Raw genomic sequence first — 19,644 nt, 5'->3', positions numbered from 1 at the left:
TTCCGTCTGTCGTCCCACTCTCATCATGTTTGCTTGCAAAGTCCCTCCAAATTTGGAGGAAAGGTTTGCCAACTCTGATATTATCCATTAATGTTGCTTGGATATCCGATGTAGTGTACTCTTGGTTGTTGTCCTCCTAAGTCCAATGACAAAGAGACACACACCAAGCGAGGAATTGAATATGAGTAATATCAAAATGCCAAAATTCCTGCCAAACTTTTTACTTGAAACCCAGATTCTCAAAGGCCAATCAGGAAGGACTTTGCAAGCACACAACACCACAGCATTTGATAGACCAAACCAGCTGGAGCATCTTTCAGCACTGTATTCATGTAATCATTTGTTCTTGTGGATAATTGGCAGCTCAACTCTTCGAATGTGATATTGTGCAAAATCTTCATGATCATTTTAGTGAGGAGCTGAAATTATGACTAGTTTTCTGTCATTATATCGTTGCATCGTGAAAAGGAAAAAGATAGTTAGTGATGAACTTAGAACTGCAAATCTCTCATGAAAGTGAGATGAGAGCACAGGTATTACCTCAACAATTAAATTTCTGGCATTATAGGATAACAAAATTGCAATACATCTTTAGCCATGCAGTAAAATCTACCTGTATACAATGTTCCCTCCAAATGAGACCCAAGATAAAAGGGCTGTAGGATCCATTTCTTAAACTTTCTCATTTTTATGTATTTTAAAACCAAATATCCTTGGCACATAGCCTACAGTGGGCTTGACAGGTTTCATATTAGGGTATGTCATCAGAAATAAATGTGGAAGTGTAGTCCCAAAATAAGCTCCATCAATATCTGAACAGAAATGGTTAAGGCACCCAGCAGACAAGTTCCATTTGATCAGTTGAGTTACACAACATATTAAGTACAACTGCGAAACATGATATCACCACATTTGTTCATTTGACTAGCAGTAATGAGACCCAAGAGGATACTGCCTTGGTACTTCGATCGTGGGTAGTATATATCCTCGCATTTTGGACAGTAAATCTTTACAGTACTTGAACGAGGTATATCAGATTGGCCCACAGGTAAGCATGGTTGTCCAGAGCAGTGAACTCTTGGACATCGTCCAAAATCAACATTTTTGAACTTGTCTAACTACAACACCAAAAAATATGTACCATAAAAAGCATTAGAACTACAAATATTAAATTGTATCCAGAAAATCAATTTAGCTGGCAATGCAGGATTGCATCTGCACTTTCACAAACAGAAGAATCTAACTCACAAAAATTACATCCAAGGGTAATTTTCAAGTACTTACCATAGCATTCAGACCTTTACTAGTAAGAATGTAGCGAACATGTATGAGCCCATATAACATTTCTGCTGCAGACTCAACCATTTCATTTTGCTCCTCAGTCAGCATGTCATCTGCATTATGAACAAAACAATAACTAAAACAATCCCCAGATAAGACTGAATCAGTCACCATGTCATCTGCATTACATATATAAGTGTGTGGCAAAGGTCCATGCGACAGAAAGAGATTCATATCAACCTGACCAGTGATGCTGCAACACTGCAGGATCTCCCATGGTACATGCATCTTCTGCACCATATGTGATGAGACTCTCATCATTATTTGGAGGACGTATAATGCATTCATTTTCTATTCAGCCTCAAGTACCTGTGGTCATATGGACCAAGTCCATGCTGATGGAGCAAGGTACTAGTTGACTACTCACATGTGATCTTTGCCAAGGGCATCATCCACATGGCTGCATGGTACAACGGCTGCATAGCCTTGACTCTCCAGCTTAAATTTGCACTATAAGTTTCCCCAGCACCATGTTGTCCTCATGCTCTACTAAGCTCAATAGCATCATCATTGTGTGAGAAATGCAGCAAGTTATGGAGGAGAGAGAAATGAGAGAGTGAACAGTAGACAATGTGTGAGCTGAAAACGGAAAGTGTACTTGCTGAACTAAAAAAGTGATAGAATGTAAGTATAACCTAGGTCTAAGGTAGAACTAACCCCTAACTCAACTAGAGTCATCTAACTCTACTACTAACTCTAAAAGTAGTGACACAACTTATTACTTTAGTTGTGTTCACACCACAAACTAAACATCTAAAATATTGGGCACTGCCAATAGAATTGGTAAATCTAACACCCCCCCTGCAGTGCTAATGATGGAAGTACAAGGAGACAAATCACCAAAGGGTAGCAAGTTCAAGAACTTTTGAAAAGCCTCAAACTCCTGACTATGTACTGCTTTGGTAAAAATATTGGCAACATTTTCCTGTGTAGAAACAAACATCAAACTGACCTCTCTTGCATACCATATCTCTTTGACATAATGGCAATGTGCCTCAATGTGTTTCGTGCAAGCATGAAACAAAGGATTCCATGCCACAAGAGTAGCACTTTGACTACTAGAATCAACTTCAAGCTAGTCCCAAATCCAATAGGCCCAGGATGCCAATACCAATACAATTGATGTGCGCCCCCTAAGCTCGAGCATCCCAGATTCCCACATCAAGACGGATTTCCCCACATGCATCCCAGACTCCCCCATATGCATCTCAAATTCCCACATCCATGATTTCCCCATAGGCACGTCAAATTCCCCCCGTGTGTAAGGAGTCTAACTAATTTTATGTATGATATCAAATGTAATGGCGACACTTCGTATGGGAAGCACCTCAAATTCCCTTGTGAGTACAAAATCTAACTAATGTTATGTTATGAAATGTAATGGCGACACTCAATGAGAGGAACACTTTAAAAAATGCTCTAATCATTTGAAAATAACTCCTAATAATGCAAAAGTGCTCGGTACTTGATCCCCTCACCCTAAACTCGTCAATGCAAAAGCACTCAATTCATGACCCCCACACCCTAAACCAGTTAATGCATGAGCTCTTCCATTAAATTGGACCCCGCAAGCATTTGGTTGTTTTCTTACTCTCGTATTCGCATGGTCCTCTATTCTACAGATCGACCTCACAAGACAAGGTAGCAACTAAAAGGTTGTTTCTTACTTGGCCACGAAATGCATAAGCAGCCAAGAAAGAAACAATGTCCACTAATAGACTACCTAGATGGCTGAGTACCTTGCAAATTTCTGAAGATCTACTTAACAATATGCCAATGTACTGTCCGTAGGCTATGCATGACCTTGCTCACCTGGGATGCTGCAAATTGTATGTCGAGGCATGTGTTGCAAAGGTAGATAAGACATCCAAATGCCTGGTCACAAATCACAACATAAGAAATCTCCTCACTGTCATGCATGGACAACTTTAGCCCTGGCTCCATAGGAGTGCACATAGGTTTGCAATTTTGGATATTAGGCCTATGCAAAAGCTTATCCACATATTGTGATTGCGACACTATGACACTATGCTAATTTTGAGTGAATTGAATTTCCAAATAGTAGTATAAGTAGCCCATATCTGACATAACAAAGGCATTTTTCAATTCAGCCTTGAAATTTGAAAATTTTATGCTCTTTTGGTCCAGTGAGCAGTATATTATCTACATACAGAAAGATTACCAACAAGTCTCCCCTTTCATTCTTAAGATACAGACTAGAAACAATTGAACTATTTGCCCAATGTTGACCAAATAAGCATCAATCCTAAAGTACCATGCATGAGAAGCTTCTTTTAAACCATAAGAGCTTTATGCAATTTGCAAACCACATGCTTTTTTACTTAAACCACAAACCCTATAGGTTATGACACACAAATATCCTCATGTAGCTCACCATTCAAGAATGTGGTCTTGATGTCCAACCAATGAAACCAGCCTTCCTTCCGTGGATGGGTGGTAATCCCCTAAAACCTAGTTACAACAACAACATTTATTACAAAACTGAGAAATGCAAATTAACTTACAATCTTGGACAATGGACACCCTATTGGCCCGAAAATTGGCACCTCTTTTGGTATTTCTCTAACTTAATTGAAGAAAAAGTTGATGTACAATGGGATTTTCTCAATCCCTTTCAGTATTGCAACTCCCCTTGCTCTCCAAAATGACCAACAAGTCTTCAATCTGATTTGCCCCTTCATTCGAATAGTCAATTGATATTCATCCACTTTGATGGAGATGAAAAATGCCCCAAATTCATTGATTTGCTGGTTTCTCCACTTCAATTTGATTGAAAACTACTTCCGTCCTATTGAATCCAAGTCTTGGAGCTTCCAATTTCTGGCATGCTTTCCAAAGCTACTACTAAACCCTAATTTCTGCCAAATTAAGATTTACAAAAGAGAAATCTGCCGTCAATGATCTCAATGCTGTAATCTTTGGAGCAAGGCTATAAAAAGGCTAGGAGATAATAGAGAATGTTGAGGAGACAAAAAATTCAAACTTTCTTCGTGAAGAACTGAAAAAAATCAATCATTTACTATTGTTGCTCTATCTCAACAGCATATAGATGTTGTCACCTGCTATTGATTGGTCTTCTCTTGCCCCTAACTACCTCAAAGGGTCCTCCAATGGCTGCAAATCAAACCAATAACATCTCCTCCCTCTCTCTTGCAAGCCGAATGCACTAAAAATGTCTCTCTCCAACCTCTAAAGACGTTTTTCAATCTTGCATGGGCATTTCTGACAAGTGGTAACCTTTCCAAATGGTTTTCTAGCATTCTTCATAATTAAATATTAATTTTTAATCTTTAAATACTAAAAATTAATCTAATAATTATTTCAATATCAAAAAAATAATCTGACTGACTAATAATTAAATTGACTAGGCAACTAGCATTTCCGAGTCTCTGTACCAACTTTGATCATCAGAGTGGCGTTAAGTACCATTAAACGTCACTTCTCTAATACCACCAAAAACTAACACTAATGGCCAAATGAATGATCTAGACCAAAAAGTGACACCAAATACTACCAAGTACGTTTGCAACATAACTTACAGTAACTTTTGCCTTTGACATGCCGTGATTTTCTAGAGTCCCAAGCTCGTAAATTTACTCCAACCCCAATTACATCTCACATGTGTAACACTTGTTTAACCATGTGATTAAAAATCAATCCACATATTCAGTGAGGTTTCAAAAATACATGTCATCATGACAACCCTCCCCCTTCAAATCCTTGCAATTGTCCTTGATTGCACTATCAAATGCATCAAAAGCAAAATAGTGGACTGGAATTTCCACAGGGCATTATAGTTAACACAACATTGGGCACTGCTACTGAACCATGGTCCATTCCATATGCCCAACACATACTGAAAATTACTAACCAATTATAATATAACATAAGACTCATAAAGAATCTCAAAAACATTGTTAGATTATCAAGTAACATGTCTATTTCTCATGAGCTCAACTCATCTAGCAAAACCAAACCATAGCATAGCATAACCAAGCATAAACCATGGCCAAAACATCAATGGCATCATAATATACATTGATATCCATGGAACCAAATGTAAACCATTAAAAACTGAGCATAATTTGATCATAAACTTATCACTTACTGATGTGAAAATTAATCACAAACCGTTGCAAATGTGACTCCAAATCAATCACAAACTCATTGCAAAACGTGACAGGCAATCACTGGCAAAACTGATGCAAAACTGATCCCAAAAGTGATCATAAATTATCTCAAGCTGATTAAACTGAGCTGAAATTGATCAAAATTTTTGTCTCAAAATTAAGGCAAAATTCATGCCAAATAGATCATAAGCTAATACAAAAGTATAGTTTCAATGCTAGGGTGAAACTCATACTCATCTGCATACATCTCACAATGGCTAGTACACTAAGAAATAACTTCATGGCAAACATACTGTCAACACAATACCTTGGATGCATGCTGAATACATTTGAGATCCACTATATATAAGAGTTGTCCATAACTGGAGGAGTGAAAGTACTACCTTCTCCTTGAGCATCAAGCAATACTCCAGATCCCTACTTTACTGAACCTGACAGAGCATGAACTAAAGTCGGCTCTAAATGAAAGGCATCCAAGTAATCCTGCAACAACTCAGAATGGTCTGCCAAGTCATCCTCTTCTATTCATTTGGAATCCATTGGTGAATAATTCTGAAATTTCACCAAGAATCTCCTGGAAACTTTACCTTCGAGCTTTCTTTCCTTATGTGTCAAAATCTATTCAGGTACCAAAATCTCATCCAGCTCACCGACCTTACGCTGAATTTTAGCAGACGTATCCTCTTGCACTTCACCATGAAAAGGCCTTAACAAACAGACATGAAAGGCATTGTTTACTTGTCAATGTGGAGGTAATTTCAGCCAATATGCCACATCCTTGATCTTCTCTAACACCTAGAAGGGCCCATAGTATCTCATACTTAACTTCGGATACAATCTTTCTCCTCCTTTCTATTGAGAATCATTCCCTAGACACTCAGGCAGCACACAGGCAAGTGCCACATGGCAACAATTGGACTACATCAGTTGGTTGTATGCCAACCTGATCAATTATTGGCATTATAAATAGGCAGAGTTTCCAGCAATCTTTATATACATTGTCTCTGACATATTTCAGCCTGCTGACTGCGGAGATTGCTCTCGCGGTTGATGGAGATCGAGATCCTCGAGGTGGAGACATACGTAGATATTTTCTCTGCACCCCTGTATAATTCGACATCCTTATACATCATTCTTCACTGCAGATTTTATGTGTCTCACTGTCTCTTTCTCTCTCTCTTCTCTCTCTATTCACTCTTTCTCACGGTCGTTCACTTCCGCATTGCTTCACTCTGACATGGTATCAAAGCATTGAAGGACTTAAGGTGGACCTATCTGAAGAGGAGTTTTCAGCACAACACAAGGCTGTGTTTTCAACGTTCAAGTGCGAGCAAGTGAGCTACGCATCAGAACAAGGCAGAGGCGAGTGTGGGCATGTGAGAAAAGAGAAGATTTGCTGAAGTTGATGCTGTTTTTGCTATTAGAGAAGGAAGAAGGCTGTGTTTTTGGCCTTCAAGTGCATATTTTACCTTTCCATCGCCTCCGACGGATGAAAGAACGGGACAAGTGAACCTCAACCCTAGCAGGTTGTATTTACACAATCAAAGGGGGCTGCTTTTTGTGTTTTGTGCAAGCATTGTGGGTGAAGATATCTTCCAAGGCCGAGACAAAGTTTCAAGCAATCATGGACCGGAAGATGTTCGTCCTACCAGCTCTTCCTTTAGATCAAAAGCTCGATGGTAGTTCTTTGCATCTGGAGGGTCATGATGCTTGCCATATTGGAGTCCTATGATTTGGCGGAGCTTGTTACGAAGGCTATAAATCGTCCTTTTTTGCGAGACAAGTCCAAACTCTCTTCCAGTGAGAACGCACCGTTGGCAAAGGCTCAAGCACATTGGGATAAACTCAATACTCGCATTCGCTCGTTTTTATTTCTCTCATGTACTACAACTATTATCTCTCATATAGAGCATTTGATGGTGGCTAGGGAGATATGGCTTGAGTTGAATCTGATGTATAATCGGATGACCATCATAAAGTGAGTTTCTTTGGAAGTGCAAATGAGGACTATGAGTGTCAACAAGTCATCATCCATGCGAGAGCATATTAATAAGCCGAGGCAGCTTCAAATGCGGGTTCAAAACGCAAGGAAGTTGAGTTGGTTCCTATGGTCTTGGACCAAGAGGAGCAACTGAAAGAAACCAATGCTTCGAAATCTGAAGCTTTGGTTGGTCAATCCTCTCAGAACAAGGGGAAGGACCAAAAGAAAAAGAAGGAAGACAAATCTAAGAAGGACAATGACAAGGAGTCTACTTGTCACATTTGTGGCAAAACAGGTCACTAGAAGAAGGATTACCCCAACAAGGAGAAGAAGGAGAAATCTTCAAAGGATTCCAGAGTGGTGGCTGCTCCCTCATCAACTGCTTTCCTCCATTTGGAGGTGGTTGAGGATTCCACCCTGCCAGCTTCTAATGCTGCGCTGATGGCCCCATTTACTTGGGAGTGGATAGTTGACACTGGTCCCTCTAGACGCATGACTCCTTCAACGAGTGTTACTCATTTGCAGCCTTCTCATGGTCAGATTCTTATTGGAGATAGTTCATCTATTCCTATTCAAGGACAGGGCTACATGCATCTTATTCCAAATGGGCGTGATGGTGCCCATACATCTGAGGTACTTTATGTGCCGACCTTGGGGTATCATCTTCTCTCAGTGCATAAGATTTGTGCCCTCAGCCTCTTGGTTGAATTTGATGCGGATTCTTTTCGGATTCTTGATCGCGGATCGAGAACCGTTCTACAAGTTCCGGTCTTCTTCTACCTTGACTTCTCTTTTTCTTACCTCTCAAACTCAGTCCCAGCTTTGGCATGCTCAGTTTGGTCACCTATGATTGTTCGAGGTTTGCCAAATATTGTGGTGCGTCAACAGCCTTGTGTATCCTATATCCGTGGAAAGCAGACTCGTGACGTTGTTCCTAGCAAGGCTTCGAGACGGTCTTCAGCACCCTTGGAGCTTGTTTCCACCGATCTTTGTGGACCAATGCAGACGGAATCCCTTCAAGGGAGTTTGTATTTCATGCTCATTGCAGATGATTACAGCAAGATGACATGGGCCTATTTCTTAAGTTGAAGTTAGAGGCTTACTTCAACTTCAAGGATTGGTTGCTCTTTGAGAAGAACCGATCAGGGCGCAAGCTGAAAACCTTACGATCGATTAAGGGCGGAGAATTTATTTCTAATGAGTTTGCTCAGTTTTGTGCAATGTGGCATACACCAGGAGTTTGCCAATACAAACACCCCTCAAGAGAATGGCATTTTGGAGTGGAAGAATCGCAATGTGATTGAGATTGCCCATACCATGATGGAGCATCATTAGACACCTCAGTGTCTATGGGTTGAGGTTGTGGCTACTTCATTTCACATCCTTAATCGTTCTCCTACTTCCACTATTATTGGTATAACACCTTTTGAGGCGTACTTTGGATCAAAGCCCGATGTTTCTTATTTCAAGGTTTTTGGGTGTGATGCTTATGTTCACATCCCGAAGACATAGCGTAACAAATTTGAGGCGGCTTCCAGAAGATAGGTGTTTCTGGGCTATAGCTCGCAACCTCAAGGTTACCGATTGTATGATCCCATTAAGCGAGATGTCTACATGAGACGTGATGTTCAATTTGTGGAGATTCCAACCCTAGAGGGAAGTGAGAATCACCCTGTACTTGGAGATCCCAGTGATAGCTAGGCCCAGCGACTATTCCTCTCAAGCCTGTGTCTCCTGAGGAATCTTCTTCGAATGAGGAGCCTACTTCCCAACCATCGAATTCCCCGATTGGTCCTCCATTGACAATGGATCTTCCCAAAACTTTAGCAGATGGAGAGCATCAGGGCGAGATTCAGCCTCCTCGTTTGGCTCGTGACACACTTCAAGATTCAAGAATCGAGGGGGTCCTTGAAGAGCGAAAACCATAGGATGGACTGTGGAGGTCACGGCAACACCGGGCACATACTATGGAGCTTGTTTGTTCTAACTACTATTTAATGTCTCGTGTTATGCAAGATAAAGAGTCTACATCAGTTAAGGAGGCTTTACAGTCTGATCATTGGCAGAAAGCGATGGAAGCTGAGTTGGAGGTTATTGAGCGGAATAGCACTTGGTGCCTTATGCCTCATCCCTCTCATAAGGAGGTAATTGGTGTCAAATGGGTCTTCAAGACCAAGTATCATAGTGATGGCTCTTTGGACAAGCACAAGGCTTGCCTTGTTGCTAAAGTCTTTGCACAACGCCCAGGTGTAGATTTCCATGATACCTTTGCTCCTACTGCTCGTATGGCAACTATTCGTGTTGTTCTTGCTTTGGCTGGTCATAGGAGATGGCCTATCTTTCAATTGGATGTGAAGTCGGCCTTCTTGAATAGTAATTTGAAGGAGGAGATTTATGTAGAGCAACGTCTTGACTTTGGTTCCTCAAATGGGAAGGTTTACAGGTTGAAGAAGGCCTTGTATGGTCTGAAGCAAGCTCCACATACTTGGAACAAGAAAATTGATTCATTTCTCGAGTCCAAGTTGGGATATCGACGCTCTAGGGCCGATCCGCACCTTTATGTGCGCACTTCCGAGGGTGGTCGTGTGTTGTTTTTTTTGTATGTTGATGACTTGATTTTACAGGTGATCATGCCCGGAAGGTCGAAGAGACGAAGGCAGCCCTACATCAGAAGTTCGAGATGACGGATTTAGGACTTCTCCATTTCTTTTTGGGCCACGAGATTTATCAGTCTCAGAGGGAAATTTTCATCTCTTAGCAAAGATATCTACAAGAGCTCTTGGTGACTTTTCAGATGGAGGATTGTCCTCTACACCCATGTATAGTTATGCGTCCTTATACAGCATTCTTCACTACAGATTCTCTCTCTCTCTCTCTCTCTCTCTCTCTCTCTCTCTCTCTCTCTCTCTCTCTCTCTCTCTCTCTCTCCACACTCTTTGTCATGATCACTCGCTTTCGCATTGCTTCACTCTGACACTTTCGTCTTTTTCAACCTTGCCTTTTTAAAACCCAACAATACATAATTACCCTCTACAAACTGCAAAGCACGTCTATGACATTCAACTGTCCTCTTTTGTCTTTCTTGCAATCTCTTAAGTGCATGCTGTATCTTTGCATAGGCTGCATCCAAGTTTTTCCCATAACGATCAGCCTCAAAGATCTTATTCTTAGTTTGCAAAATAGATGGTACCTTCTTACCATCCTCAACCACCTCAAATGGAGCTTTGCCCGTACAACTATGCACTATGTTGTTGTAAGCAAACTCAACCAAGGGCAAATATTGCTCCCACAGTGTCTTGTGGTCTGAAACATAGCACCTCAAAAGATCTAACACTATCAAATTTACTTTCTTAGACTAACCATCTGTTTGCAGATGAAAGGATGATGAGAATTTGAGTATGGCACCTATATTCTCAAACAATCCCTTTCAAAATAAATTGGTCATCCGAGGATCTTGATCACTAATGATGCACTCTAGCATACCATGATACTTAAAGATGTGTTGCAAAAACGATCGTGTCATATGATCAACCTTTATTTTCCTTCCTCATTGGAATAAAATGAGCTTATTTGCTAAACCTACAAATAATAGTCCATATCCCATCATTTCTTATAGGTATTCTAAGAAGCTTAAAAATAAAGTCCATTGCAATGCTCTTTAAAAACCTCTCTGGAATAGACAAGGGCTGCAACAAACCTGATACATTTTGCCTATCAAACTTTACCTTCAGACATATGGTACATATCCTGACAAACTGTTCTACATCATGTCTCAAAGCTCGCCAATTTAAAAAAATATTCCATTGCCTTGACCATGGCATCAATACCTCTGTGTCTTGCATAAAGAGGAGCATAACTTTCAATGATAACTCTACGCCTTAACTGCTTTGTGACACACAGTCATCCCAGCTTCATCAAAAATCCATCTCTTAGCACAAAGTGTTGATGTCTTTGGCCATTGCAAAGCTAATCATAAACATTAGCAAAGTCTGAATTAATAGCATATTGCTCTTTCATGGGATCCAACTAAGTCTGATAAACCATGTTGACAACTAAAATTTCTGGCTTACGTAACAATGCATCAACCACAATTTTTTTTTTTACCATTAATATATACAATCTGAAAGTCAAACATAGAGAGAAAATGTGCTTATCTCATATGCTTCTCTGACAACTTTGTTTGCGTCAAAAAGTACCTCAAAGTTTAATGGTCTGTCTGCACTGTAAACTCAACCCCTAACAAATAATGTTTCCGTGTAGACAATGCATGAATTACAACCAAGAGCTCTTTCTCATAGACCTGCAAATTCTTTTTTGCACCGTGGAGAATTTGGCTCTCATAAGCCACAACTCAACCGTCCTACATAACAACAACTCCAATAATGTTACTACATGCAACACACTAAGCTATCAATGCCTTCCTTAGATCGGGCAACACAAGCACGACAACTAAAGTTATCTTTTCCTTCAACTTTTCAAATGCTCAAATTTCTACTGTTGTCCATCTAAATGACACATTCTTCTTCTGCAAAGCTTGCAATGGAGATGTAATTTCACTAAATCCATGTACAAAATTTCAAAAAAGTATTGCCTCAACCTTTGCAGGGTTCGTACAAATTCTATTAGCCGATACAATAGCCATAAAAAATAAATTTCATGCAAGAAGAATTCACTTTTCTTGTCATTAATAACCAATCTATGCTCATGCAATTCATTGAACACAATATCCAAAGTGACTTCTACACTCTACCTCGTTCTTTGAATAGACAATCATGTCATCAAGGAAAAGTGTCCACAAATTCTCTAAGTAGCCTAAAGATGTGATCTATCATCCAATTAAAAGTCGCAAGAGCATTCGTAAGTCCAAAAGGCATAAAAAGAAACTCATACAATTTAAAAGATATCCTCAAAGCTGTGTTAGATACATCTTCCAATATAATGCATATCTGATGATACCCACTTTTCAAATCTATACGGCTGAATATGGCTGCCCTTCGCAATCTATCCATAGCATCATCGATTCGAGGAATCGAAAAGCGATTCTTTATCGTGATCTTATCCGTGTTCAGATAGCAAGTTCAACACATGCGGACATTGGTGATAGACCGGTTGGCTAGATAAGCCCGCAAGTCTGCACTTGGCACATCGATGGTCATTACAATCCTCACATGACCATGGTTGTCAAGTATGAAAGGTACAATATGGTATGGTACAATAAAATCGGATACTAATTAGTATCTTATAATTTGATAAGGTACAGTATGATATTAGTACGGAAAAAAAAAAGCCCAACTTGGTTATTTTGAATTATAGATAATTAAACACATATTTAGAGCTAAAATAGCAATGTCACTTGAGTTAATAAAATGAATATATAAGGGTAACAAGGTAAAACCTCATGCACAACATACGCAAAGCGCTACTAAAAGACAGATGGAAATATATATGTAATACATCATACAACAAAGCAAAGTGCAAGGAGGATGGACAAAGAGACTCTTCATTCTTTTGTGTGTGTGTGTATGAGAGAGAGAGGCTTGGCAGTTTGGGAAGAGAAAGAGGGAGAGAGAGAGAGAGAGAGAGGAGGGGGGAAGAGAGATGCTCTTGGAATTGTATACTTATCTTGGAAGTTGGGAAAGAAAGTGCGTGAGAGAGACTTGAAACTATGATAATAAATATAAGGCTTAGAAGTTAAAACATATTGTGTGGTCTAGTCTTCATAGGCTAAAAATAGCTTGTTTCTTTATATGAATTTGATATGAATACGTACTGTACCGTACCGTACGGACCGAACAAGACGAACTAGTCCGTACGTAGTACGAATGCAACTATGCACATTGCTACTTACTTATAACTTATTATAGTTATTTTGTTCCACCTACCTATGGCTGGCATAGTTATAGTGCCAATCGATTAGTATAGTCAGTTATACATTGTTTAACTTAGTACGCTACTTTCCTTTATGTTGTATCTAATCTATACTTCATATACGTTGTATTGTGGGTGGAACAAAAAAAAAAACCAGCAAGAAAACAATTCGGCCTCCATCTCTCTTCTTGAATTCTTGAGTCAACTTTCTCTTATCTGTATAGTGTGTGTTTAGTGTAGCAGCTCAAACAAGTTCCCCCACTACACGATTCTTGACATGGTATTAGAGCAACACCACTGAGAGAGGTTGGTTTTGAAGGCTAAAGTAAAGAAGAAGAAATAAGGATTCAAGCAAGCAAGCAACCGATAAGAAACTCTTCCATTCTTCTACTCTTTCTCTGCGATAGTGTCAGTGAGGCACCGAAAGCAAGGCAAAGTGAAAATCTTAAATTGTTGTGATATTTGGTGAGCATGCAGAGCACTATATATTCCGTAGACAAGCCCTAAAGGGCTAAGCCACTGCTTTTTTAGACATCTAGGGCCATTTTGAGCCCCATTTTAGAGCTGCAAGATTGCAAACAACAATTTCAAAGTATATTGCGGTTTTAGCTATATTGACCAAAAGTGGATGCACAGGTTGCAGATTTTGAATCTGTAATTTTTAAGATATTTGCCTAGAAGCAAACATAAGTTTTATCTGCAAATAAGTTGCAAATTACATGTACTGTTAAGCAATTAGTGAAAAAGTTTGCTTGGTATATTATTGTGCACTTATTATGAAAGGTTACAGAAGACTTGTTGTTTTGTATCATTTTTGTGATAACGGCAAAAAATAGTGAAAATCCCATCATTGAGAAGCTATACAAAAACAACTACCCTGCATGGAAGTTCCTCATGACAAACTTGCTCATTGGAAATGACCTTTATAAGTTCGTTCCAGGTGAAGAAAATCAGCCAAAGCTAAGTATCCCTACGACTGCAAATGAATTAAAGACATAGAAAGAATGGAATGCAAAAGACAAAAATGTAATGTATTGGCTATCTGCAATCATTAATAATACTATGCTAGCATATATTAGAGATACAAAAACTTCACAAACAACTTGAACAATTTTTTAATACATGTTTTCAATAAATACAAATGCACAAAAGAGTCAACTCAAGCAAGAGTTGAATACCTTAAAAAAAGAAAAAATATATGTCAATTAGTACATTTTGAAATTGAGGAGCATTACAAATGCTTTACCAAGGATTGATGCAATGCATGACAATGATCATTTGGTTTCATCTACTTTGGATGGCCTTAATAATAAGAAGACTTAAAAATCATTTGTTACTTTTGTATATAAAAGGAAGCCATTTTCACACTTTGATGGGTTGGTCTCTCTTATGATAACCGAGGAGATCAATATGCAAGATAACTCATCTGACAAAAATGGTGAACAGATCCAAGCATTTTACTCAAGTTTAAGAAGGAAGTGTGGCATATCCTCTTCTAGAGGCCGTAGTATGGGATTTGCTGGTGATAACCAACAAAACAGGTTAAATCAACAATTTGGTTAAATGCAAGTTTTAAGAGACCATCGTAACTTTAGAGATAAGGAAAGCTCTAGAGAAAAAGATGGATGGCAAAACAGAGGTGGTAAAAATTCTGCTATTGTTTATCATTATTGTGACAAAGCACGTCATATTATAACCCATTGTTATGCTAAGAAGAATGATATCCGCAGTGGTAAATTGCAAAAGGAAACTGTATATCGCTTTCACAATAAAATGAAGACAAAAATGAATATCTATTTGTTATGCAATATATGATGAATATTGTTACAAGAAAATGGACACATGATAATGTATGGTATGTTAATTCAGATCCATCTAATCATATGACTAGTCATGTTGAATGGTTTAGAGAGATACACGACTTACAAAATCCAAGTAATGTGCAAATAGGTGATGATTCATGCCACCCAATTTTACACGTTGGAAAGGTTCCCTTGTCCTTGCATGATGGTCAGACAAAGAGTCACTTAAATGTATTACATGTGCCATCAATCACAAAGAATTTCTTGTTTATTAGCCAAATGGTAGAGCAAGGATTATAAGTTCGATTTGATATAAAAGATTGTTTTGTAAAAGACTTTAATGATAAGTGTAAATTGGTCGTAAAAGGAAATAGAGTTAGTCGCATGTTCACTTTAGATGCTTGAATTCCTACAATGAATACTGTTATGTATATTAAAGTAAAAAAAGTGGTTGTAAACATTGAAATATGGCATAAGTGTATTGGACATGTAAATGTACAAAGACTAAAATTAATCCAATCCAAAGGATTGATTACAAAGTTGCCTGCTTTTAGAGTTGCAGAATCCTTTATCTCAAACCTTTTTTTCAAAAAGTCCTGAACTTCAGTAGTTCCATTGTTATTGTCATGTGTAATAATCAAGTCATCCACATAGATGACTATGATGGATGATCAAACTTGTATATCTCTTTCTCACATAAAGTGAGTGTTTAGTATCATAAATATAAAAGTTAATATTCATAAGATACTCTCCAATCTTGTCAAACCATGCTCTGGGTGGTTACTTGAGTCCATAGAGCGCTTTCTTTAACCTGCATGCATATGCGGGATGCTCTAAATCCAATCAGATATACTTTATTGGTATTCAAGTAATCAAATATCATGATGGTATATGCCTATCCCAAAGGCAATATGACTTCAATATGTTATCCAAGTATGGTATAACAGCATGTAAGCCTCTTTCAGTACCATTGGAGCAAAATGTAAAGTTGCGTTCTGACATTGGGAATGAGATAAAAAACCCTACTATATTTAGGAGAATAGTAGGGAGTTTAATTTACATAACTATCACAAGGCCAGGCTTGTGCTATATTGTTGGCCTTGTCAATCAATTTATGCAGATATCTAGAAAGCCTCATTTGGATGCATTAGACGTATATTAAGACATGTGAAGTCCACTTTATATTAAGGACTTTTTTATGAGACAATTAAGGATGTATAGGTGTCTGGATACACATGCAAAAATTAAGCTGATAGCATATCAGACAAAAGATCTACCAATGGATTCATATTTTCCCTTGATAGTACAACAGTTACATGGAGCAGCAAAAAGCAACCTACAATTACTTTATTGAGTACAAAGGCTGAGTATAGAGGTGCTGCTATGGCAGCATGTGAGGTGATATGGCTATAAAAGTTACTGTGTGATTTGGATGTACAGGGAGATAGTCCAATTGTCATTCATTGTGACAACATGACTTTGTGAGAGAGAAGATATTTACAAGAGAGATTGACTTGGTATATGTCAACACATAGGATTAAATAGCTGACATTTTCACAAATGCATTGGATACACAGAAGCTTCAAAGTTTTGAAGCTTACTTAGAGTTGCAAATATATAATTCAGCTTAAGCGAGAGTGTTGAAATAGCAAGCTCGACACGTACGGACATTGATGATGGATTGCTTAGCTAGGTAAGTCCACATGTCTATACTTAGCATGTTGGTAGTCATTATAATCCTCACATAGCCACTGACTTATCACTTATTATATTTTGTTTATTGCACCTACCTACAACTAACATAGTTATAGTGCCAACCAATTAGTATAGTCAATTATGCATTGTTTGACTTATTAGGCCACTTATGTTGTATCTTATATATACTTTGTATACATTATATTGTGTATGGAAGAAGAAACAAAAATAAACAAGAAAATGTTTTAGCCTCCATCTCTCTTCTTGTGTTTTTTAAGTGAGCTTCCTCTTATGTGTATGGTGTGTGTTTGGCACAACAACTCAAACAAGTTTCCCCATCACGTGATTCTTGACAGTCTTGAGTACAATAGTCAATGCATATATACCATGAACCATCCTTTTTCTACACCAAAAGCACTGTAGAACCAAAAGGAGATGAATTGGGCTGAATCAATCCTTCTCTTAACAGCTCATTCACCTAACTCATAATCTCCTCCCTTCAAGCTACAATGACTCTGTATGGTGGCTTATTAGGTAGGCTACTTCCAGAGATAAGATCTATGCCATGATCTTCTAGCCTTTCAAGCGGTAGTTGCCTTGGAAGCAACTCAGAGAAAAAATCAACATACGTTTTCAAAAATAACATGCAAACCTTCTCTAACTTAGATATCTTCCCAACATTCACGCTATCATCTTTATCCTTAGTAAAAACCACATACACTAAAAGATGATTTTTCATTGCTTTAAAAATGGCAAGATACAACAAGGACAAATTCACCTTTCAACTTTATATCAAGTGTGAGTACTTTTTCTTGTTGTTGAATAGTGATCTTTTTTGCACAAGAATCAATCACTACATGCATATAATGACACCATGGCATACCAAGCAATACATCACAACCCTTAAGCAGAGCAATGAAAAACTCATTGTTGTTCACATATCCCTGTATATGCAACTGAAGCGTTCCAATGAGTGGTGTGACAAGCTTTGCATGGCCTTTACCTACCATTTCAACTTCCCCCATGGGTCCTATCTCATCCTCTTTGATGGCAAGACGAGCTACCATGTCAATAGAGATGAAGTTAGCTCGTACACCATTATCAAGGAAATCAATGCATGCTCATCCCTAATTTTGCCCCATCCTGTATACACCTCAGTGCGTCCGACACCAATCCCATTGATGTTTTGGGCTTCTTTCCTTTAGAATCTCTCTGATTTTTTGATTTTTCAACTTGCTACGTATTGGGTGTTGAGAAACCCTTCACCCACAATTTGTATTTTTTGTGTTTCTACGTTTTGTGTTTAGGGTTTGCAGTCCCAAAAAGGGACACCATCCTAGACTGACTATGCCTATTTATAAGCCACTCTCTCACTCATTCTTCACGGCTGATTCATTTAGTCCGTCACCTCTTCTCTCCACTACCCTCACACCCCTTTAAGAGGACATTGTGGTTCGTGGTTCATGGCTGTCTTCATCATTTTCCTTGTGCTATGGCACCCTTGTTCCCTTGTATCACATTCACTCCATGATTCAGAACTTCATCATTGAATTCATCAAAGTTTCTTCTCTCTTCTCTTCACTTCTCCATGTTTACCAAGTTCACTCCGTGTTTCTCTCCACAAACCCTACTGTCTCGTTGGTACGACATCTTTTGACATGGTATCAAGGCTGGATCTGCTCAAACAGCGGCAAAGATCCTCTACTCCAGTGAAGGCAAAGACCGGTAGCAAGTTCTCGACATCCACTTGTCTTCTTCTTCTACTGTATCAAAATCTCGTTTTTGCAGGTTTCAGCTGCTTTCAGCTTGCTGCCCACACCCCTTTCGCGGAGGACATCGCAGTCTCAGCTGTCCCTTGCTGTCATCTACAATCTAGCACTTGTTTCCAACCTTCCAACCGCAGTTTGCAATTGTTTACAACAGAGCGACTGTTGCTGATCACTCTCCATTCAGAAAACAATCTCTTTTTATAGATTTCAAGTATTTCAACTTGCTGCCCACACCGCGGACGCAGAGGACATCACAGTCCAAGCTGGCCATTGCTATCTACAATATCTGGCGCATGGATCCAACCTATCACACACTGTTCGGAGCTGATTTCAGCATATTGACTGTTGCTGCTGGTTTTTCCAACATTTTTAGTATTTCTCTCTCCTACAGCCTGCGTTTTTTGTCTTTCTCTCTCCTCACCTGAGTTTTTTCTCTTTCTCTCTTCTACATTGTCAACTACATCAAATCCAACCTTCCTTGGCTGCGTTTGCCCGCAAAGACCCTCCTCATCAAAGAAGACAAAGACCGGTGGCGGGTTTGGCATCAACATTTGATTTCTCTATCATTTTCGTTGCGCATTGGAAAATATCCTTTTTCTCCCTCCCACCCTCCCTTAGCTAGTTTACCACACCGGTACCATGGCGTCTCCCTCAACAGATTGCCCTTCTATTGGGTGTTCCTACTGCGGTACGAACAGTCATCTCGCCGAAGCCTGCTGACTTTGACCCTTACTCCCCACCCCCCACCCCCGGAGTATATGTGCTGTCAGGCGTCTGAGAAGATGAAGAAGAAGACTGAAGACTAGAGGAATACAGTTCGACACTCAATGGGCACGAGATCCGTTTCTCCTCCCAGCCTTGCCTAGTTAATTGCTGGCAACCCTCATCATGATCCGATTTCCAGCCGTCAAATCTTGGTGGGTCCTACTATTCTTGGACTCTCTTTAATTCTAGGCTGCCCTAAATCCCGTTCGGGTGCCCAAGGCCCCGGACGGTCATGCCTCGTGCCTGTTTCCCGTAATTTACCTTATAAATAT

The 19,644-nt window shown here is 39.2% G+C and overlaps 1 protein-coding gene across 1 annotated transcript in view; it reads right to left on the bottom strand.

The window, feature by feature from the left end:
• Positions 1-543: 543 nt before the first annotated feature.
• LOC148030349 (casein kinase II subunit beta-1-like) overlaps positions 544-19,644 on the bottom strand; it is a 42,308-nt gene continuing 23,207 nt past the window's right edge. Inside the window, exons 3-5 of the mRNA XM_087686660.1 lie at positions 1,285-1,394; positions 953-1,118; positions 544-812 (exon numbers count right to left, since the gene is read on the bottom strand). Coding sequence (XP_087542786.1) covers positions 673-812; positions 953-1,118; positions 1,285-1,394 — 416 coding nt within the window. The 3' untranslated portion in view covers positions 544-672. The remainder of the gene's footprint in view (positions 813-952; positions 1,119-1,284; positions 1,395-19,644) is intronic.

The sequence above is a fragment of the Lygodium microphyllum genome, chromosome 10 (genome assembly GCF_053477565.2).
Source record: "Lygodium microphyllum isolate KBCC chromosome 10, Lygodium_microphyllum_v1.1.10, whole genome shotgun sequence".
Taxonomy (NCBI): Eukaryota; Viridiplantae; Streptophyta; class Polypodiopsida; order Schizaeales; family Lygodiaceae; genus Lygodium; species Lygodium microphyllum.
This window is presented reverse-complemented; position numbering and strand designations above follow the sequence as displayed.